Source organism: Bacidia gigantensis (genome assembly GCF_019456465.1).
Source record: "Bacidia gigantensis strain McMullin 20006 chromosome Unknown contig_175, whole genome shotgun sequence".
Lineage (NCBI taxonomy): Eukaryota > Fungi > Ascomycota > Lecanoromycetes > Lecanorales > Ramalinaceae > Bacidia > Bacidia gigantensis.
Window position 1 is genome coordinate 226370 of NW_025408595.1, and position 22769 is coordinate 249138.

At 47.7% G+C, this 22769-nt stretch overlaps 2 protein-coding genes across 2 annotated transcripts; one reads left to right on the forward strand and one right to left on the reverse strand.

Moving 5' to 3' along the window:
• Positions 1–9931: 9931 nt before the first annotated feature.
• On the reverse strand, positions 9932–11072 carry KY384_002878 (uncharacterized protein; the record flags this gene model as incomplete). The annotated part of the gene is made up of 2 exons (XM_044811400.1): positions 9932–10801; positions 10854–11072. 2 exons carry the CDS (start codon positions 11070–11072, stop codon positions 9932–9934), a joined length of 1089 nt encoding a protein of 362 aa, XP_044671676.1.
• A 7452-nt stretch (positions 11073–18524) lies between these two features.
• On the forward strand, positions 18525–19389 carry KY384_002879 (uncharacterized protein; the record flags this gene model as incomplete). Its single annotated transcript, XM_044811401.1, has 2 exons — positions 18525–19082; positions 19132–19389. The coding sequence occupies 2 exons, from the start codon at positions 18525–18527 to the stop codon at positions 19387–19389; spliced, it is 816 nt and encodes a 271-aa protein (XP_044671677.1).
• Positions 19390–22769: the final 3380 nt, after the last annotated feature.

The following is a 22769-nucleotide window of genomic DNA, read 5'->3' on the forward strand; positions in this document are numbered from 1 at the left end:
AACTTGTTTTTAGGATCTTAACTTTATTTAATAATTTACTTAATTTCTTTTATATTATAAAATAGATCGCTACTTTCTACTATAGTATTCTTAGACATGATTGCACTAGGCAAAACTACGAGAGCGGTGAGTGCGTTGAGGCTTGAACGGAGTATAATGAGCGATTGTAGTCCTTAAAGAAGCTGATCACGAGGAAGCATAAGCTCCAAGCAAGGCCGCGCCACGTGTGGCTCAATCTTATATAGCATTGTACGTGAGGAAGCCATGGTGATGTCTACCGTGATAACGACACAAGGTACTTCACAGAGCATGCATTGCCGAATCGATGGAGAGAGTCCGTCTAAGGCTTACCAGTGTTGCATAGTGGCGTTGAATAACAATGTCCTGCTCTTCGTATTCCGCCCCTTTTGTTTCTCCTCGATGGCTTGCCCCGTCTTTACCCCCTATGAAGACCTCGGAATTCAAGGCCCCACTCCTCTGCGTCGTCTATAGAAATCTTCTGCTTCGCCATCTCCAGCTTAGCAAGGATCTGTCTCTTCCCTTACGCCAGCTTTCACACCCTTGCCAATCCGATCACCACCACCCTCTAACCTCCTGCTTTCTTCTCCCCAATCCGCTTTCTCTCACCACTACCACCGTCACCTTTAGAGACCACTGCTCGTCAATGCTAGCATCTCCGTCCTCCAGCCCCTGAATCTCTGCCACATGTTTCGTGCAACTCTCCGCAGGCTTAGAGACGGTGTCAGTATCCTGACGAGCATGTCTATGTCGACTACGGATTAAGTCCGCGAGGCTGAGCGTTAGCTAATGAGCAAAGATCATAAGAAGAAGCTGCGAAAGCGGGTTCCCCAAGGTGGCGGAGGATTTATGGTTCATAGAAAAGCGCTGCGGCGGGGTGGATCGCCGCCTTGTCACTTGTTGAAAGTGTCTAAGAAAGCCTGGAGAAGTCGATGGCCTTTAGCAACCACGCTCCAGCAGGTTGCGTGGATTAGAGCCCTTAGATAATCGGAAAGGGCACCTCGACAGCAAGGCTCCCTGCGGTGACTAAATCAATCAGACTTGGCCGAATCCAAAAGCGCTCCCAAAATTTTAGTCCCAAAGAGAAAGCAGCATTCGAATGCCGCATGATCACCAGACCAGATTGAACGTTCAACAGTTATCTTTAGTCGACCGCGTGCAGCATACTATTTATAGACTCACGCTCGTATTCGCAGAAGTATGCGCCGATTTGTGGGCGATTTGTAGAGTTCTCCATTCCTCAGGAGAGAGATAGAAGACTGTATAGAGCTAGCAAAGAGGGACAGATGATCAGGAGGCTGATCTGAATTGCTGGACGGAGACCAGATAGTCTACTCCATATATCGTTCGAGATCTCGTCTTACTCGAACGGTGCTGACACTATTACCTGAGCTGGCAAAATCGCAGGATCACATCACGCTATCCTCTCTCTTTTCAGAGCTTGTAGAAAGTATCCCAAATTCAAGCCAATAACTGACGTTCCGAAAGCGAGGCTGAGGATCCTCATTGCATTGCAACTGTTTTATTCAACCCATTTTTGACTCCATCTTTCGTCCCATCTGCGATTGCGGCTGTGTAAGGCTCGAGATACACTCCTCCATAGATGGAAAAGTATACAGAAATATGGCATTCAGATGCTTCGCGATGGTATTAGCTCTCCCGACTCTTGCACCTTGGATTCAGCCCTCCCTTCGCGTTCCTTTTCATTTCATTGGCTCGAGCAGCGGACACTGTAAAGCAATCGTGATTCAGGCGCACACTCGGGCGTGCAAAACTGACGGAGCTCTTCTGCAACATCTGATTCGTGCCGGATCGCTCACACCCTTCGCCTGAAAGTCAGATAATTTCGAAAGTGGTAGTATTCTAGGGACATCAATTGCGCAGGAACATTTAAGTGCTATTAACGCAAAATCAGTCGTATATAACGGGAGTAGCAATGCTACTTTGCGGAGTGCTTGTTATCTGATCGTAATCATTCAAGAAGTCAGTTAGATAACAGTCAACTCATTGTGTTACCTCTCGAATCTGCACAGGTAAACAATGGAACGGACTTAGCGCATCCGATTGATCGCCCTTGTGCCTGAGACTTCCCATGTCAATTTTGCATCATCGCACCTGGCAACACGTTGGTCTGTCTGTTGAGCTTGATATTTACAATCTTTTTGCGGGTTCTGGTCTCATTATTCAATTATATGGTATAATGCGTGTAATAATGAAACGGATATATTCAAGATGGAACGCAGGGTAAACAATGGGGGGAGAGATTGTTCATTCCTGAAAATGAATTTCCAATGCCCCCTTGCCTGCACTCCTTACGCTACTGGTCATAGTCTGACCATAAGAAGTTCAGAAGAAGGAGCATAAGTCTAATGTTGAAAACACAAAGTATCCCTGGTCTGCTCGAATATCGACATCTTGCTGTCTTAGTCGTTGGAGATAGCCGCACGTCGACCGCGGCAGAGGGCGATTCGTGGCGCGTTGACATACCGAGAACGGTACAGTACGACTGGAATGCATTATAGTGCGATTTTAATCTCTGACTATTAGGGTTTCTTATCATGAAGTGACAAACGGTCAGGTATTTGGAAAGACCTAGCAATTCAGCGTCTATAGCTTTCTCTGTATAAACTCTTCTGAATCATATCAAACCCTGCTCAAGGCGCCGCTTCACTAAGGCTCGCAAGGATTGCCACCGGCGGTCCGGCATTATCACCCATGATCTTCCTTCACGGTGTTTGCTTATCTTCGCTCTAGAGAATCCTTAATGTCTCTTTTTATACAAACCAGCAACTTTATTGTATAACTATTCCTCATTACCAGATCAGGCTTTTGAAGCGCTTTTTGTCCATAAGACCGCAAAGATGGCAAGAGTGACTGCATGCTGTCCCTAATGGGTCCCCTCTCTTTGTCGTCATACCCGTCCCGGCGACCCGATATCTGTCTGCTCGGAGCAAGTCAGGCTTGAGCCTTCTCGTGAAAGTATGCCCCCTCTCCACTCTACGACATTCCCTAAAGTGAGCGCTGCGAAAGAATTGGTGCGTCCAGAAACACTTGATATAATTAAAGGACAGGCTCGGCCTCCAGTATCTGTGCGGGGTGAGAGCATTGGACAAGCGAGGAGTAGACGGCAATGAAAACAAGAAAGATGGCGCAAGGGGTGGGGAGACCTTCGAAGAATGTTGAGAGAGTAGTATCTGAAGCGGCCTTTGCGGCGGCCCTCCTTTCTTTGCTTCTAGGACAATGACAAATACTCAACGCAAGGACGCGCCCAATTATCCATATACGGCTGCCACGCGCTGTACGGTAAAAGAGCTCTCGACATGTATGTTAGTTCACTATGGTCAAATTTGGAGCCTAGTGAATAATATATGCACTCACACGAATTACATCTATGCGTGCGGGCACTCAAAGATTCCTCGAAGTTTATACTGGAAGGGAGCAATTTATACTCACCAGACCGAAAAAATTGCAGCAATCTCGAGAGAAATGTAAAGTGTGCACAATCAAAGTAGTGCTTGATCCACAAATATTGGCACGGATGTAGGTGACAATTCCTCGGCTTCATGCAACAGCAATAGAAGATGGACGCTACCATAGGGGGCTACAAGTATCTTACGATATCAACGTGGAAATTATCAACAAAAGCCATATTTTCTGGTTTTGGTATAAGAATGACCAAGTCTCGGAGATAAGCTGTATAATATCTTCGCGTCCTAGTAAGCGTACATCTTACTCGTTGTTTAGAAGCTGTTAACGGCCTAATCCGTTGGTTTTCCAGAATCGCCAAGCTCTATCAGCATTCGCTGCATTCCTCGAACTATGACATTATATTAGACAGTCGCGATAGCCAGCAAAATATTCGATTTATCAGCAAGATTAATATTCTCTCACAACCCCACGCATTGGCAATAGGAGTAATGCCCATATATCTGCCCCAGCGCCGGCTCAGTGCCAGCCGAGGTATGTCCCACGGAAGTATCTAGCCACTTGGGAAGGCTTTGCAAATGATTTCTCCATCCGCCAGGATTTTCGATAGGCCTACTTCTACCCATTCTTGCTCCTTCGCTGCGTACCAATCTACACTTTGCTATGTTGGCGCTAGCTAGCTAGCTAAGCTCCTTTGGGTAAGCCGCTTACTTCTCGTGTTCTGGAAGCGAAACGTGAGGTCACATGACGGATTAGTCAGTTCTCAGCTACGGTCTTCGTCTCCTCAAAAGCTCAGTAACCCACACATACACGATATCGTTCTCAAGTACCTTTCAAGAAAATGGGTTCTCTATGGAAATACAAAGTGGAGGACATGCTATTTGCCGTTGGCTTTGAAAAGTGCCTTACCCGGCCTTGAAGGTCTTATAAATGGCTCCCAAGGGAGCTGGCTACAAATGGCGATCAGAAGGCACGAGGTTGACCGCAAGGCAGCGAGAAAGTCCAATTGAAAGCCGAGGCTAATATATAGCTGAAGGCAAGAGAAATCTCATATAACAGAGAGCGACGAAGGAGTAGGTCTACAGTGGTCTATAAAAGAAGAAAAGCTCTACATCACCAAGAAGACGCCATTAGGTTACTCCTTAGGGCTTTTAACAGCTATATACGCCCTTCCTCATCGACGCCTCCATGACACAGGCCTACAAATCTTGCCGCTGCCGATTTTCATCGTCATGAATGACGCAGAGGACAAACAATGGCAAAATGCGTAACACCCAAGTGGTCAGAGATTTTGATGACTCCAAAAGCCCAACTCACGTTTTTGGAGGTATATCTAAGCGAAAGCCTCTTAGTAAAGGGTTCCATCAAGAGCGACGCACGGATCAAATGGAATATGGGGGCGTTTCGAGTTAGTGCTGTAGATTGCAACCTCAGCGCCAATTTGTAGCAGTCACAGCCATGATTATCATCCCGGGCGCATCTTCCAGTGGGTTTGTTAGCCTACAGCTACATACCTCGCCCCAATAGCTCTCCTCCTTCGTCCCCCTTTACACTACAGAAGCAAAACAACATTCTGCACGTATCCTCATTGGGCTTCGCCTGGTCTTGTTAGTATCTTGACACTATCTCCTACCATATAACTCAAGACAAGAACAATGCTACATCGACCGGAGTCCTCCCTGACGAGCGATCCAAATACTACTGCACAGATTTACTTTGCACCTCCTCGAACGCCAACGTCCCCCTGAAGCATCAAGTCACGTATGCAAAGTATCTTCTTATGTTGATCACTTCTCTAGCTGATGCTTAAATGGGCCTTCTCACTCCGATGTTGTCGTCGAATCGCACTCCGTGCAATTGGGAGCCTCAGGCTCGAATGCCAGATTTGAAATATATAAAATGATTGGAATATATCCACGAACTGAGAAGCGTACAAACTAAAAACATTCCACGCAGGCCGCATGTATACTATCCCACCATCCGACTTCGCCTTCGCTCTCTTCGCCAGCACTACCAACCCCACCGCCCCTCAACCAACTCAGCCTACGGTCCCTGCATGGCCGCTGTCATTAGAGTAAGCTCTAGATCTTGCACACAATGTGATAAGTACCTCACTCTGTGAAGCCTCCGGAGAAGGTGCAAAATCGCGCTATCCTTAGCCTGCTGCTGGTCATGGGGTCACATGAACTAAAGGGATACGCAGAGAGTCCATTCAGACGAGTCACAGCGGCGTTGGTTTATTTTCTTATCGAGAGCTGAATCACACTTAGAACTCTAAGTCGGCATGTCTATTAAAATTGATGCCGCACGGTCGCTGTGCCCTGCGCGCGTTCTAGCTTCGACTATCCGAGTTGGGGCAATTGGCCGAAGCAAATGCAATTGTCTGTACCGCAGTATTCTTACGCTCTACTTTTATCATCTTGGCCGTTGAAGCCAATCAAGAATGTGGACTTGCTTCGAAGATCGATCTATAGCTTCTCGGCGCTGTTGATAGCTGGAGCGTGTTCTTTGCACCCAGAACACTTGTCTGACTTGCTCTTGAATTAGCCGGAGTCGACAAGAAAACGCGACGATCTGGGTGTTTCCGAGGGGCTTGCTAGTAAAAGAAGAGCTGAAGCTGTCACTGTTCAAGAAGAGGCTAGTGACTCTCTGGAGTCAAACAGTTGAGTGGCATAGATAGTGGCTAGATCCTATCACAAGAGCAGGAGACGATGGCGATTTAAAGGAGGGGGAGGGTTGGATACTAGAGGGATAGTGAGTAGTAAGGGTTAAGCAGTAGGATGGAGGAAATGCAGAATGTAGATTGCTTATAGAGTAATATCTGCATAGCACCTTTTAAGGCTCGTTACTAAGTAAATTCGCTGCTAAGACTTGGAGAATTAAGACCAATAATTGCTAGAGGCTGCGGCTACAGCAAGAACAAATTAGCCTATGCGAAACTAGCTATACCTCATTGCTACCCTTGGCTTTCCCCAAGCATATACAATGACAATATTACATAGAGACACTTGAATATATCTTCGTTGGATCTTTCACACTTTGCAAGTAGCCATTGGTCTAGTCTCAAATCAAAACATTATGGAGGGGGGCAGTTCGGGAAAGTCGCACCCTACACGGAAGTTCATTTTTACGCACTACCTAGGCCTTTCATTTAGGTTAATTACAAGTCGAAGAATTTTGTAGAGAGAGCTTACTTCCACCTTTCTTAGTTGCTTGATGATCTGTTACTCGGTATTGGCTACAGGATTACCAAATTCAGAGAAACTGAGTCTGCGGTCAGTTGTTAGCCATAAGGAGTAGAAGGGCACGTGGTTGGTCGTTGTGAATAAATTGCAGCATTTGCGACCTTAATCCTCTGCTGCGCTTAGGGGGCATATCATTGCTCGAACACTAAAAGCGATAGCGGGGGTATTGGTATGGCATTGGACGATCGAAGAATCAGCAGTACACTAAAAGGGAGGACTCAAGACCAGACATTGGGAATTTGAACATACAGTGTCAGTGATTGAGATAGTGGGCTTAAATACAGCTGAATACGCCTCCCTTGTTCTTCATCGCCGCGATGTTTGCGTCAATAATTCCAATGATATCAGGATTTCTGCTGGTGTGAGGGGAGCTACTAAGCGTATACGAAGTCTCTTTTGACGTGGTGGCGTTACGAAGTGCAGCAGCAAGGTGGGTACTCAGAGTATGGCACCGACAGACATTGGCAATATCTTTCTGCGGATGTTTTCTTGAAACGTAAAGTGGATGATCAAGCAGCCAGACGTTGTCCTCCTGCTTAGTAAGAGGGCGGCCCTTTCTCTTCTCTCCAAATCGAGTGGAGCTCGTGCCTTCCAAAGTCGGAAGCCCAAAACATGGGAAGAGATGCTATCTGAACGAGTGGAAACGAAGCTAACAACGCGCTTCGATTTAAGAAGTTGCGCATGCACGGTGCAACGATGGATTGGAAAAGGTGATAGAGTGGCAGGTCGGCGGTATAGCTCATGAGCCGTTGGCCAACCGCATCTACGATTTCTTCTGTCAGTAGGTTGCGCATGCACTAGATCCCTTTCATTGTTAACAAACTGTCGATTTAATCTCCATACCGACGATGCAAGACCCGGTAACCATACCAACGCTTTGAATGTCTGATCCGCTATCCTTCACCAACCACGAAAAAACGCAGATTATTGCCTCTTGCCGCTACTACAACTATCACCACCATATCCTCGACAAATCCTCAACAACACCATCTTCGAAGACGCCGGAATCAGTAGGTAGCAGCTTCTCCTAGTGAGTTGGAATATTTTGCACGCAAGGCTACAAGCTCTGATTCTGTTTTATGTCTCAAGAATGTACTATGCTATACGATGGCTACGAACTTCGCAACCTACCCCCTCCATATTTCCACCGCTCGACTAGCGTTCTCGTTTGCATCTTGAGGGGAGATAGAGATGACCTCGAGATGTACTGGCGTAATCTCGCCTCTGCAATGTCTAAGAAGGCATGCGGTATGTGCTAGGGTTGGAGAACGGGAGGTTATAAACTGATTGAAGAATGGGTACAGTAGGGATAACTTCAGATCGGTGAGATGTTCTCTTTTGTTCTAGACAACCTCTCAACGGTAGGCTTTGCGACTGTGGGACATCGATTGAGCCTGCAACTCTGAGTGAGGATGTTTCTGGATCCTGTAGCCCAACCATCGCAGCGAGCCAGCCGTCGATGCCGGCGTCGTTGGCTACTCCATAGTAAGTGTTAGCTCTCAACAGTGGCAATGGTATTCTTCATTATGCCCTGCTCTCTCTCTGCGACGATCTAGGCACTACATTATGCCACTTGGATCTGACCGGCTTCTCCTTCTCTGTGGCCTGGAAATTATTGACAACTCTCTTTGATCTACCTTCAGACTTTCGTTGTCTTGGAGGGCGCAAGCAAAGCATTCGGGATGGATTTGCCCGGTAGATAGGGTGTTAGACCGTGTTGAAGTTCAGACCTTATCATAAGAATCGCCCAATCTGAAGCATCCCGGTAGCTTGAGGCAAGTGACCACTCTGGACGGAGACAGGGTGGATTACTAGGTATTTGCGTAGCTCTTCTCCTGTCGTTATGAGGCATGGGCCTGGCCAATGAAGTGGCCTTGCAGACGGGTTGCATAGCCAGCTGCGTGCACATCTCCCTCTCCATTATTTCAGGCTTCATCTGTGCTGAAAAACAGTATCCAATTGGCCACATCGCGCTTTCCCAGTTACTCCGTGGCTTTCTTGGGCGTAGGTTAATGCTTTTTCAGAAGCCAAAATTCTGCACTATTCTTTGCCAATTTGCTCCACCACCACTCTTCCCCCATTGATTGTACCTCAATTCTTCACACTAAAGAAAGCCAAATGGCTCAACGAGCATATGACCGTAAGACCAAGTGTATTTCTTACACTCTTCCTATTGCAGAGACAGAATTAACGCTCCAAAGTAATGTCATAGTCATTCTCAAATCTCTAGAAGACCTCAGAGGCAAAACACCGAAGACGACTAGAAAGAAACACAAGGGAGCCTCAGAGACAAAACAATAAAGACCATCAGAAAGAAAAGACCAGCGGACGGTGAACGCCGCCACTGGCAATGTTGTCGGGCACCATGTGGCCACACCCGCCCTCGCCACTAAGCACTTCTCCTCTCACTCCCACCTTCATCTTTCCTATCTACCTCTCTACCCACTGCTCCATCTACTACCACCCCTAACTGCAGCCCTCTCCTTCAATGAATGACAATCCCGCTCCCTCTCCTGCACACCACGTGTTCCATACAGCCGTGTACACACCCATGGACCTTGATAGCGCCAAGTCTTCTGCCTCGTGGGTGTTTTTGGGCGGAAATGCTAGGGGTGCGGGAAGGGGAGGGGGAGGAAAAGGTATGGGAGGGATATGCATTGTATTTGAGGGAAGAGGGAGGAAGGTGGGAGGCTTGGTATAGAGGTGTTGATCCATGGAGTAGATGGTGGGCGATGCGGATGGAAAGGGGCTCGGGGGTTGAGGATTCACTCCCCTAGATCCGAGAGATGGGTAATGTTAAGGATGGGAGCTATGTGTTTGCGGAGAGTGGGTCAGCTTTTTGAGTGATGAGTGAGCCACTGATGGGTCATACGAATGGTTCTGTATCGAAGAGGAGAGAAGAAATAGATGAGAGAGAAGGGGGTGGAAAGGGGGATGGGAATGGGGATGCGATGGCGGCGAGTAGGCAAGGATTGTTTTGGGAGAAGGGAGGGGGAGTTGGAGGGATACTTGTGCTAGGACTAGGTATAGTACATAATCATTCCATCGTAGAAAAGGAGGGACAATCGTGCGCATTAGGGGTGGAGTGTGTGATTGAGATAGTGTAGGAACAATAGAGGTTCATCGATATTTTTCGGACGCCTGTTCTTAATAAGCGTTATTCAGGTGGCTCCCAGTCATAGTCGCTTTCCCCCTTTCGCGTGTTCACTTGAAGACGAGACTTTCGGATGATGTGAACTCTACTAGCGCCTTGCAGCCTTAGAAGTACGTTGTCCTATAGGTATATTGGTAGGTGCTGCCTCTAAGGTAAGTTGTCCTGCAGGTCTGATGGCAGGTTGTCTTGCCGCCTTCGAGGTAGTCTGCTTCGCAGCTCGTAGGGGCGCTTGTCTTGTCGGCTTCGCGATTTGTTTTGTCGAAGGGCGATCTACTTGAACTCTAGCTCTCTTCGCCTTTGGCTTGTCAAGATGCGTCTCTGTCTCCGGGTCCTGTGCTACTTCTGTGTCTTGAATGGAGATGGTGGGCAAGCTTCGCTTTCGAGGTTTTTCGAGTCGTGTTTCGGGGGTCTTTTCTGCTTGCATTATTGCACTTTCTGTCGCATCTTTTGTTGGAGCCTCTTTTCCGTCCCTCCGAGGGCTCTTAAGGCCTTTCGTCTTGCTTTTTGCAGCAGTACTGCTCCCTTCCCCGTTGTCTGGTCGAGCTGATGCGTCAACTTCGTTTGGCGAGTTGTTCTCTCGTAAAGCATCACTCTCTTTGGCTGCATCGTCCTTCCCTTGTGCTTGATTGTCATCATGGCTCCCAGCGTTACCATCTGGGCCGTCACGAGTATCGACGAACATCAATCCAGGGGCCAGCTCGGTCGCTTCAACCTTCGTCCATACCGGTTCTTCATCACAGCCAACATCGTGTTGAAGGTAATCGTCTCCACCCGCGCTCCGATTCACTATATTTGATTCCATAATCCGCTGTGCCTGGTGTCGTGCCTCTGCCTGAGACTGGAAAACTCCTCGACTCATTCTTAGCTCATTAAAATAAGTGTGTTGTCTCGGTTCAGAAGCTCCATTTGCAGGCGGCCATTTGTTACTGAGGACTACCCAAGCCTTGGTGTTGGTGCTCTGTTCAGATTGGGTTATTATGATGAAAGGGATTGTATTCATAGATACCTACTGGGAATGCTTCAGCCTGCTGCGGCGCATTATGCTCACTAGTACGTTCCACAGATTCTTGATCTTTCGGTGGAGAATCATGCTCGTGAGTGCCAACCCGAGCAATGGGGGATTTGTGCGGCGAGCGAGGCGCTGAGCCGTCAGAGTTGGTTAATCTGTCGTCTTCTGATTCCTTCGATGCAACATCCTTTCCGCCATTGTGTGCCGTGTCTTCGGACATTGTCTTTCGCTTCTTTTGACTCACTGTTGGTGCGCTAAAGGTTCCCATCTATGTTGGTGTCAACTCAAGAAATGCCTCTATCTAGCTACACAGAGGTAAAGCTTTGGAATGTACGGATGAATGTTCTTAAGAAAAGTGGCTATCTGAGCCAAAACTTTTGCGTCTGTTGTTTGTGGCGTGAAAGAAAGACAAAAATAGTTTCTTTGTTAGGAGGTTGTTAAACAAACATTACTCTGCTAACGTCAAACCATCAATCATTTATCCACGGAACGAGGTACATCTCGAATAGCACAAATGAGAATTTCCAGGTATTGCAAAGCTTCCTACATAATGCATAAGCGCAAACTCTAGCTATGTTGCCACGATTGCGCATTAAGCGTGCAAATTGTCCACACGAGAAATCGCGATAATGCAAAAGGCATGAGACCGCACGCTTCAATATTGGTGTGAACTGCTGGAAAGTTCATATTTCAAGAGCCTGTATGAAATTGTGAGACTCGCCTGCTTCTCACTTGATTTTCAGACCTACTAGTAAGGGGGTCCATGGTGCTGCCTACCGCTGCGTGATGCCGATACGGGTAAACAATTTGAATTTATGAACTTTTTTCTACGAATGGCAATTGCTATTTTCTAGCCAACCATGTCAAGTTTTGATGTCATTTGGCTGCCGAATTCTAGAAATGACGAACCTGGTCTAGATATAACATTACTTAAGGGCTTGTCAGATTGCTCTATGCTTGAAAACATCCGCTCAATCAATATGGGCACGTGTAGCCGAGATGAAAAGTCTTGGACATTGTCATTCTGCGATATGCAAACCATCGTAGAATGTGAAATTTGAAATGGAAATATTTTCCATTTCGATGACCTCGCCAAGCCATGCCCAGATATACGCCGATCTGGGAATATCCCAGCCCAACTAAGCCAGTTCCGTTCTAGCTTGGGAAATATTCTTTCTCTTTTATTCCCACACTTCTCAGTCGATAACACCGCCTCTACTATCCATCATCCTCTCGACCGCATCGCGTTATCGTCCTTTCGAGACTCCTGCTCCATGTCCTCCTCTGGATTTTCCTTATAATCCTGCATCCGAGCTCGAGCGGCTACTTTCAAATTAATAATCCCTCGCACTGCCTTCAACATGATCACAAAAACCAGAAAGAAGAACAGCAAGTAGAGCAGTGACTAAAATACAATCGCCGCATATCGTCTTGTGAGTCTTGCGCAATGACAATAACAGGGGGCAATAAATGATATCATATGAGGCGTTCCACATTGCTCACATCGAGAAAGTGTCCCTCGCAGCAAACCAGCCTCTAAAGTTCACGACTCCTTCCCATCACTTCATCCACCCTGCCTTCCCTCATCCAACAGATATTCTTTCCCACGCTCACTATCATCTATCCACCAAAACTCCTATCTCCACCTTCCCACCATGACATCCTCCTACTGTTTCCTCTCGCACAAGAGAACATGTCCCGAGTACCTAGCAGCACACATGAACGCATCAATCATCTCCTAACGATATCCCACCAATCCCTCAAGCAGCCTACTAACCACACACTCTACAGCAGTAAAGGTGGACGCCTTGGCATTCCAACTCTTCCCCCTCCCCGCCTGGAGTAAAGGTTGAATCCTCGCGCACGATAACCTTGGATCTCCCAAACTTCCTCTGCCCCTTGTTCTATAATCAGCAAGAACGTAAATTGCGACAAGAGCAAGGAGAGAAGCAAAGATTCGCTATCATTATTCTTTCTGCTCACTACCGGAGATCCTTGAGTACGTTCTGCAGTTGTTCTTTCTTGTTTGTGCTGGTGCTGGTATAAAGTGAGGGTCCACGCAGCGTATCCGGGTGACTCTCATGAATATGGAGGGTATGCTCACAATATACGATGGTGGCGGGGAGTCGTGGAGGGGATTTGAGGGTACTAGTGATAAGGAGGTGAGAAAGGCAGTAAGGGTTGGGGGATAAAAGAGTGGGAGGAGAGGTTGGGTTGAAGCTTCTGTTCCTGTGGAGTTGGGAAATTGAAGAGATTAGGCATTTTTGGAGGGACGTCGGGAGGATCTGAAGTACAGGAGTGGTGAGGAGGTCTTCAAGGAGGTTAAGTGGGGTTGGACAGCGGGGAGAGGAGGTGAGAAGAGAAGGTTTGATGCTGCTTCCAATCATCATGGAGTCGAGGTGCTCGCTTGCTAATTTGTGCTTTTGTGTGTGCAGTGGCAGCAAGTGGGCGCCAACGATTAGCCTGTGGCATGGCATACAGCTTTGCATAACGCAGGCCATGCACTATTGTACGCCGTGAAACCTGAAGTCGAAGGTATTGCTTGACCGTCTCTGGTGATGGCGACTCAAGCAGTCGCTGATCGTGTTCAGTTATTACGGAAACTGCTTTCTTCGCCTCTTTCTGCCCTCTTCATATATCCGGAAAGTCTTGTCCTTGTGGAGAACAGAAACCTCGAAATTGCTTATTGCACTGAAGAGATGTTGAAACTGGTGACGAGTTTTGCAGCGAGTTGACCGTGCTTGCTGGCTCTCTTGGTAAGAATGACGAGCTCGACATCAGCCGTAGTAGCACTTACAACAAAGGTAGACATCGAAATCTCTATTTCTAAGGATATGAGGACTGAGAAGACGAAAGGCTTGAAGGGGAAGGATGAGTTGACTGCAAGTGTGTTGTGGATATTTATTCTTTGCGAAACCGTTGGCCATCGATGTGCTTCTCTCTATGATCCAGTCAATCTTTCTGAACCATATATTGCAGGTAGGAGGAGTCGCTAAGCTTTGGAAGCCTTGAAGTCATAGCCTGCGGTCGTAATAAAAGCGGAGCAGGGCTACGCGAAAATACAAGAAGAACTATGCTTATCTCCGCGAATGTTTCCCGAGTAGTGGTAGCGAAGGGACTACCTTTGATTCCAGAAGTAATACTCAAGGCTTGCAGGAGAGAAAGATGCACACATCTGAAGCCCGAATGTGAGTTCCGGATGATCTCAAATGCTGCCTGCGGCTGCCCCATAATGCTCGTCAGGCTGCTGGCTCAATGCTCAGTTTTCGACTTTGGTCGGGCAAGATTGACTTCGCTCTCGACCACATCCCAGTTTAGATCAACTTCATACCCACGGTCTTCGCTGGTTACAAATCATGGACCTTTTCACAGCTCGGTCTAGCTGGAATCTGGAACACTTAGTCAAAATCTTCTGACACTTACAATCGGTCTCCCAAATCCAAGGACAATTGAAAGCAATCGAGACTGAAATATGAAAATAAAATGGCGGCTCACATAAAGTGTCTTTCATCCTTGCATCAGAAAATATCCAACCTCCCTCACTTTTTTACATGACAACCGTGCCTCAAATCCTACGAGTCTTCTTACGCAAAACGCCCACTATGCACAAATCGCTCGAGTTCCTCTCTCGTTGCATTATTCTTGTCTCGTACCCCTACCTCCTCTTTAGCTGATTTTACAACAACATTATGATTGAAGCCTTCGCCGTCCAGGATCTGGATCGCAAAACTGCGATTTCACGCAAACAACGCGAGTACAGTACCTAAATCCGCATACTAAACTTAATCGTGCTGGTATATGTGAGCTTTCGTCTCTCCTACCTTGATTGATAGGACATAATCGCTATTGAGTAAGACACTGAGAAATATAAATACAAAAATGTGCTGCTGTCTCGCTCGGAGTATGATGTTCCTTAATATTGCCCGACAGGGAAACAAAATCCGGGCGAAAGGCAATGGATCATTACACACGTTCGAGAATCTCAAGGAGTTTGAAGGACAGAGGGCATAGAAGTCCTGCTCTAGCAAGGGCTAAGCAAATGGAAGTTGGAAATAGCGTGGCCTTCTTCAACAGAGCATTCTTGACCAGCGTTTACTTTATCAAATCCTCCCTTAAATTCTTCCCCACCAGATCATGTTTCATCAGGATGCCTTCGATCACATGTTTGTATACCACCTCGATTTCTACATTCTTTCGCCTTTACAGAGCTTTTCTCAACAAAGCAGCCTTCGTTAGGTTCAATTATACTGACTTCCCCTTCATCCAGATCTTTTTCTAGAACAGCGGCGTTTACTAGCGCAATAATTACGAGAATACTCTGCAGCATGAATGTTCCCTTTACAAGGGCGCCCAAGGGTCCAGCATACATGCGACAAGAACCATGTCTATCCGAAATTTCTTCTGCCAAACCGTCCCTCATCATGTCAACCTCCACCCAGCCCCCTTTCACGGAACTTCCCTTTCCAACAACTCCTCTCTCGGCCAGATTTCGCGCGTCCAAATCTTCCTTGATGAGAACTCCCCCACATACCGCCACGCCATCAGAATAGCCGCCTCCAAATCCTTTGCACCAACCAAAACGTCAGAATTCTCCACCAGATTTGCCTCCTCCCCGAAGTCCACCCTCTTCAGGTGCCTATCCCATCCCTTTTCACCAATACCCTGTCCACTACGCCTCCCTCTCGCCAAATTCCCCAATCAATGCAACACCCTTTACTATGTTTATCTCACCGCCAACTTCCTTAATGCCACATTATCCTTACCCAACGACAATCCACTTTTCCTCTACCCCCAGCCGGAATCTCTCAAGCTCCAGACTCCCCCCTAGAATCCTCTCCTCAATTTTACCCCCTCCAACAATCCTCAGCCAATCTTTTCTCTAGATCCGCGCCCTCCAGCCAAACACCCGCCTCAGCATCATTGTTTCAGCAGCACCCTCCAACTATCGGCCCCGCAAAACCTACGCTAGTGTCACAGGCGACGAGTGGGTGAGAAATGCCTTTGTGGTGGAAGGTTATCGGGCTCGGGAAAGTGGTGTGATGGAAGTCTGAGGTTTAGGAAGGGTGATGAAGTATAAGGGGAGAAAGGGAGGACAAGGGATGAGTGATGGATGCAGGAGGGATGAGGGATGAATAAGTGCTGCATAGGTGATAACGGTGGTGGGGCCATAGATGGTCTGGTATTTAATTAGGCAAGGAGGTTGATGGGGAGATGATAGAGAAGGAGCAGAGGAAAGGCGAAGGCGATTAGGACTGTGAAGGCTGTATGGGAGGACGGTACAAAGAAGGGATGTTGGAGAAGCGCCCATCATAATGTAGTACGTGAGATCAGTGACTTACGATGCAAGTAGCCCATGTGGGCAGGTAATCTACCTTTCAAGACGATTCTTAAAGCTGTGTCGACTTGATCCCCCCTCTGATCCACGACGGAGACGTGAGGATACTTGGCTGGCTTCAAAGCGCTTCTGAAATGGAACATCACCAGCGTATGGGAAAGAGTATTAGCTTCGACCATGAAGATGGTTCAAGCTCAAGTCTCCTTTCCTTGCTCACTGCAGCCCTAATTAAGCTCTCCTCGGTCGTTCGCAGCAGAGTTCGCTCCACGCCCACCACCAACCCCCTAGATACATTAGATACTTCTACCTCATTACGCACCCCTGCCGTGCTTGCTAATAGCCACTGTATTATCAACTAAACAATATGCAAGCTCTGTACCTACCTCCTTGCCTATACCCGCCATCTCCATGCGCCAGCAGTACGTGTAAGGTATTGCTTCTAACTTTTCCCACCCCCGATTCCCCCAATTCCGTCCCCCTCCGGTAGCATATATACCTATCTTTCTCTGCCACGAAATCTCGTCAAGTAGAAGCCGCCTCCGCCGAGCGGTCTTGAATCCAAAATTCGTGCGGGATTGTTGAGAGGAAGAGGTAAACACCTGATGTTGCCATCAGTAATCATATAGCATGGGATGGGTCGGTGTGGGTTGGTAGGGGTCGGGGTGTATCTGACTTGCCGAGTACGTTGAGCGCGGGGGACTACAGGGGACGGTGGGAAAGAGGGCGGGCTTGTAGTGTTCGTGAAGTGGATGCTGTTGAATTTGACGGTAGTCTGTGCGGTTTTTGGCTGAGAAGGGTCGGTTCGCCAATTATGTGGTACTGGCGGAGGACCGCCTGCAAGGGGAGGAAGGTAGTGCGGACGAAAGCAAATACTTCGTCAGCAGTTAAAAGGGGAAAGTAGATGGAGTACTTGATTGGTCATGAGGCGTATTAGGGGAAAAGGTGATGAGTAAGGGTGGTGGGTGAACGACGTTCTTTGATTTCGTTGATTGCAGAAGCTGGTTAAGGACGTGGGGAGTGAGGAAGGCGGAGATGATCAGGAATCCTTTCTGTACTTGATGGATGAGTTTTTTGGGGACACGGCTTTGCGATCAGCGGGAAATTATATTCTTCGAGCAGAATGGACCGGCGCTATAATCAGTAGCTGAAAGGTAATGAAGTATTGATACATGACGTATGGCATTGCCTTGCTCGCACGCTATGCAATCCTGTATATTAAAATGTTGCAATCTCTTTCCTGGTCGTGGATCCTATTAGTAATCCATCTGCCGCTGTACAGGCGTTCGTTCATCGTTGAAGCATTAGCGTAGGCTCAGTGGTAGCGAGGGATTCACAACGCCAACGCTCTTGTTGCTTTGTAGGGACAACTCTTCTATTTTATCCCCGACATCATCACAATTGGCTTTTGCTGTCTCAACATCTCGGTTTTCTTGACGAATCTAAACATTGCTGTGCTGGACCCCATTGCCAGTGCCTTGTAAACGCAGAGCAATAGCTGGCATCGTCCATAAGGCTTCGTGTTTCTTCGTGTATAGCTTCCTAGCCAATAGTCCCGTCATCCATATAATCGATCCAACGTCTTTTTCTGCCTTGTCGGGCTACTTCGCGCTTCGTAGCATGCTCTTGTCCATTGGCACTCTAACTCTTCACCTAGTTCGACTCTAAGCTATATTGATATTCGGTTGATGGGGTTGACGATTGAATGCCCTATTCTCAAGTGAAGTTAGGAGGTATGTCGCATAGCTGAGACAATGTTAGGACGATGTGCTGCCGTCGAGGAAGCTTATGCGTACCTTCTCTGAGCGTTTTGAAATGACATGGGCTACTGCTAGGGCGATACTTTCATAGAACCAGCTTTGTTAACCACATTGCATATGTAGCTTCTCCTGAATATTCTCCGAGAAAGTCCTGCCCCGCGATACTTCTGTCTCATTCGATTCCTATGACGATTGCCTTCTCGTTAGGAACAGATCGGTGGAGGCGGGTTGGCGAAAGCTGCACAGAAGCTCCTTGCAGCATCTGTCTTGTGCAAGATACAATGTACATGTATATGGATGGCAATTGTGTGATGGTCATGTTGCAGTAACAATGAATGGCCGTGTCCTGGTGGGGAATCGACAAGTAAACGCGTGCCGCCCTAATTGGAAGTGCAGAACGCCAAGAAATGTCCTCCCCAAATAATATCTTTTTTCTCCGAGGTTTATCCGGCGCCCCTCATGTTTACGTGCGCGTGGAGCAGAAGATTGTACACCCTACTCTTACAACCAAGTCCTTCGAAGTGCAAGTCCACGCAATGCCACAACTCTCTGATGTCCTACTCAATTCGCAGCGGCCTCTATGAATCAGGAACTCACCCATCGCATTGAACGTTGGCAGAAAGAAGTGGGCCTGACTACACCCTCTCTCAAGCTTACAACCAAAGGATACGGTCCCAACGGAATCAGGCTGCGAGAGACCGCGCAACGCACCTATCTTGCCGAAGTATCCGGCAACACTAGGCAGGGGAAGAGAAAGCGCCCAGCTATGGATGAAGGATACACAAGTGACAATCCTGATAGAGGATCGGGGACACCACCGAAGCGGAAGCGTAGGCGACCACGCCTGAAGCCTCCCTCAGGGCCGGACGTACAGTCACCCGTGTCTGCAGTCAAGCTCACAGCTTCGCCTGCAAAGAAGGCAAACTCAAAATCTCCGACTAAGCGTGGTATGAAGAGCATTCACGATGCGCGTCCAGAAATCGCCATCGACCTCCAATACCTTGCCCAGTGCGTTCCCTCAGTGATCCAAGTCGATATATTTGAACTGTTGAAGGAGGGTCAGCTCCCTAGTGAGGTCGAAACCCTTTGGCGAAAGCTCGATCGAGTGCCGATAGCTGTTGTCCCTCGAGAGCTCAAGGTACCACGGACACTGAGTTTACAAAGCGTAGCTGACGGCGCTTTGATAGGAACAATATGACCTGCAATTCAACACTCCTACTTGTTCCGTCTCCTCGCCGTTTGAAGAACCCCGTTATGTGCCTATCGGGGTACCTTGTCCCCATCCCCAGGAGCGGCTGGGACATTTGAAGAGTATGGTTGAGTCGATACACAGAAATGCCGCATCATATGCTAGGCTAGATTCATCGGAAGATCAGTGGAAAGGCCTTGTACATCGATTGCTATATGAATTTGAGACAAGCAGCATGGCGCCGCAGAATGTGTGAGTGCATTTCCTGCAGAGCTAAGAGCTCTATGATTCACTGACTCGAGGTTAGGGAACGCTGCTCGATCCAGCCAGTACAACTCTGTCCAACGCGCCCTGATCGCAAAGGGCCTATTGATTTGACGGGCGTTCCTAGGAGATCGTCAATGTCCTCGGCCGCTTCGACCTCGACTTCAGCCCCCCAATCCCACACGGATGCAGGATCGCTTTCTAGGATGGTGGACTACTCAATGAGCTACGTGATGAAGAGCAAGGTGTAAGGTAAAAATCGACAAGTCTCGTTACGGCTCTGCTGCACCGGAGATTTCCTGATCCGTCAGCATGGGCTGCTCAGACACTGATTTTTGTCAGGCGGGAGACTTTTAAAGAGGTATTTACATAGCTCGTAGACTACGAGAGATCATTAAACTAGACTGCCGGCGAGATCAGGATGCTCCCCCTTGTTTACGACGTTGAGGTAAAGAAACAAACGTCGCCACGAAATCCCGCCGTACAATTAGCGATTTGGAAAAGCGCAGCATGGCTTAAGAAGCGCCATCATCAATGGGATTGTTCGATGCCTGACATTGGGCTCACGGTCTATGGTAAGCAGCTCTCTCCATTAGAGGCACTGGATTTGGCTGGCACATAAGCTAAAGCTCTGAACTCTATCTAGGATTCCATTGGAGCTATTACGTTTTTTTCGAAACGAAAAACAAGAAATTGGTTCGTTGAAATTTGCGTGATATGCACAATTAGATCCTTGCTGACATCCCTAGTAGGCAATGGCCGGGCCTTATCTATTCGGGAGCACGGACAGCTGGATCGGAATCTGGAAAATACTCTATCGCTTGCGCATCTTGTCAGTATGGACGTCTGAAACGTATGAGCGGTGGTTCAAAGATCACATGCTTCTTTGGGCTCAGAACGTTGTGAAGAATAGACACCCGATATCCCCACCCAGCTCAGGACTAGTTGATGGCGATCGAGCTTGAGTCCCGCCCCTTCACGTACCAGATTTTGTAGAGAACAAATTTTACTAGGCTCGCGCCTCAAGGAAGCAGAGAACTTCCTGGATTCTGCGTTGCATGCTGGAGCTGGAACGCTTTATCTCCTGCCTCATACCTTAATGGACGGACGACTCCTGCCTTGGACCTGACGGCCAAGCTGCTCCAAGTTAGAGGGCCAACCAACCATCTGCTCTGGTTGTATGCCAACCATGCTCGATCATACGATCGTAGACTGCAGGCTCACTTGAGCCCTTTGGTAAGCATACTAGATACCAAGTAAATGCGTCATTACTGATTGTAGCATAGCAACTTTGCTACACTTGATTCTGTTGGCGAAATACCGGATATGGACCAGTTGCGCTTGCGAGCGACTATCACGTCGTTCGTCAAAGTGATATCGAGTTCCGTGTAGCCGGCATCAATGCTGTCATGGCGTGATACTGAATGCTCTAGTCGAAAAGAGAACCAATGGAAATCAGACAGCAGTATCCTTACAGTGGGTTGCCAGACAGGCGCAGAAACATGAAAATGGTCCGTAGCTATCTCAATTAAAATAAATCCCCAAGACTTGATTTGATCTTATCTTCATGCGCGACCGTTGTTCCGAAAGGACAGACTTCTCGGTGCGTTGGGAGGCCATATAGGCCCGATTCGTTCGCACATCTCAACAATCACTCAAGTAATCATCGCCGGCGCAGTTACACCTTCCAAAATTTCTCACAAGCTCTTGAATGAAACCCACTTCAAGGCTCGGCCCATCGTGGTCAGCCCTCGCCAGTCAAATGTGTCCAATCCGCTCAAAACAACCGGGCACCTAACGCAAAGACAACGACCACAGTAATGACTACGACTGAATAACATGGCAATACAGGTTGTGCCGCGGAGCTCGCGTACCATCGGGGCGCAATTTTGAACTTGCCTGCGACATGCTTAAAGGCGAAGTTTGGTCGACTATTCATTTGTTCACCAGGACTCCGGTGGGCGAGGGTTTGGGTTCAAGGCGAGTCGGGTCATTGACGATGCTACTAGCATCAGTTGGCGTCGGATGTGGTTTGAGGCAAAGGGTTGGGAAAGAAGGGATTGAAATGGCAGAGGGTATCGCTGCAGAATTGACACGCCTCCCTTCTTCGGCTCTGCCTCACGAGAGCAATGGCTAACTCACCATCCAAGCTTCAGCGACAATGATTTTTTTTGCTTACGTGTGTTAAATATGGCAATAGACGCGAACACGCTCTCTCCAATTATTGAGCCATCGCAATGCGTCCATACAAAAGGCCAAATGCCTTTAGCTAGGAAGCAAGAAACCCGCTGCTCCCGCCCTCCAAATATTCGATAAGGGTCACAATTACCGTCTTTTTCATTCAAATTGTCCCACCTCACTTACGTACCAAGACATAGGCTCCGATGACTAAATCCAGGTAGCCCGTTGGTATGCTTGACCTCAGTAGGCACAAAGACTACTGCCCTTCTGGGTTGAAAAACGTCAATCTTGAAGTATGTCTCTATGGCCTGAAAAATTCAAGTGCTTGTTGTCGCCGTCCAACGTCTTGTAGTCAGACAGCTTGTCATCGACTCTTGGGTCTGATCTGTCCAATGCGAATGGCAGAACGGATATATTGAACCTAGATGTGCATTCAGAGCTCTATTGTTTTACGTCTATCAATCCACGAGAAGCCAAGCCTTTATTCGGGTAGAATATGAATTATTAAACCCTGATATTCTTTTCAGCAATAGATGTTTAAGTCAAGACATAGGATCTAGCCCGTCCATACACCTACTTCGCAATCACACTTGTCCCTCATCTCGAGCTACCAATATCGGTACGACTAACTGCAACTTTAGTCAACATTCCCTATCATAAGTCCTTTCGACAATACAGGCGATGTGTGTTCTTTTTTCGAAGAGCTCTCATTCTTGCCTTGGTCAGATGTCATCAGACAAGCACACCAGGGTTCAATGCCACAGAGCGAGCTCCTGACTCTGCGTGCTGATCTTTCTCTTATCTATCATCGTGAAAGTACTTATAGTTGGCGCAGTGTAAGTAATTCGGAGGAGGAAGAAGTCAATTGAGTATAGTGGCCAGCAGCTGGCTAGGGAGAATGCTCTCTCGATCGAGGGAAGGGCGGAGCAAAGCATTTATTCACTTTTTTGTTTCTTTGCTCTTCTATTCTCTCGTACATCTTCATCTCCTTCCATTCTCTCCTCGGAAGGGTGACTCCAGAGCTGAAAATCGCATCAATCACGGCTTCCCTTTTATTTTTGACGCCTGCGTTTAGCAGGGGAAATCGGCTTGCGAATTGTGCGTGTTGCAAAATACTTTGTGGATGAATTTCACATTGCTGCTTCCGCTGTGTCGAAAAGGAAATCACTTTGTCTCATTACCATCTCAGAG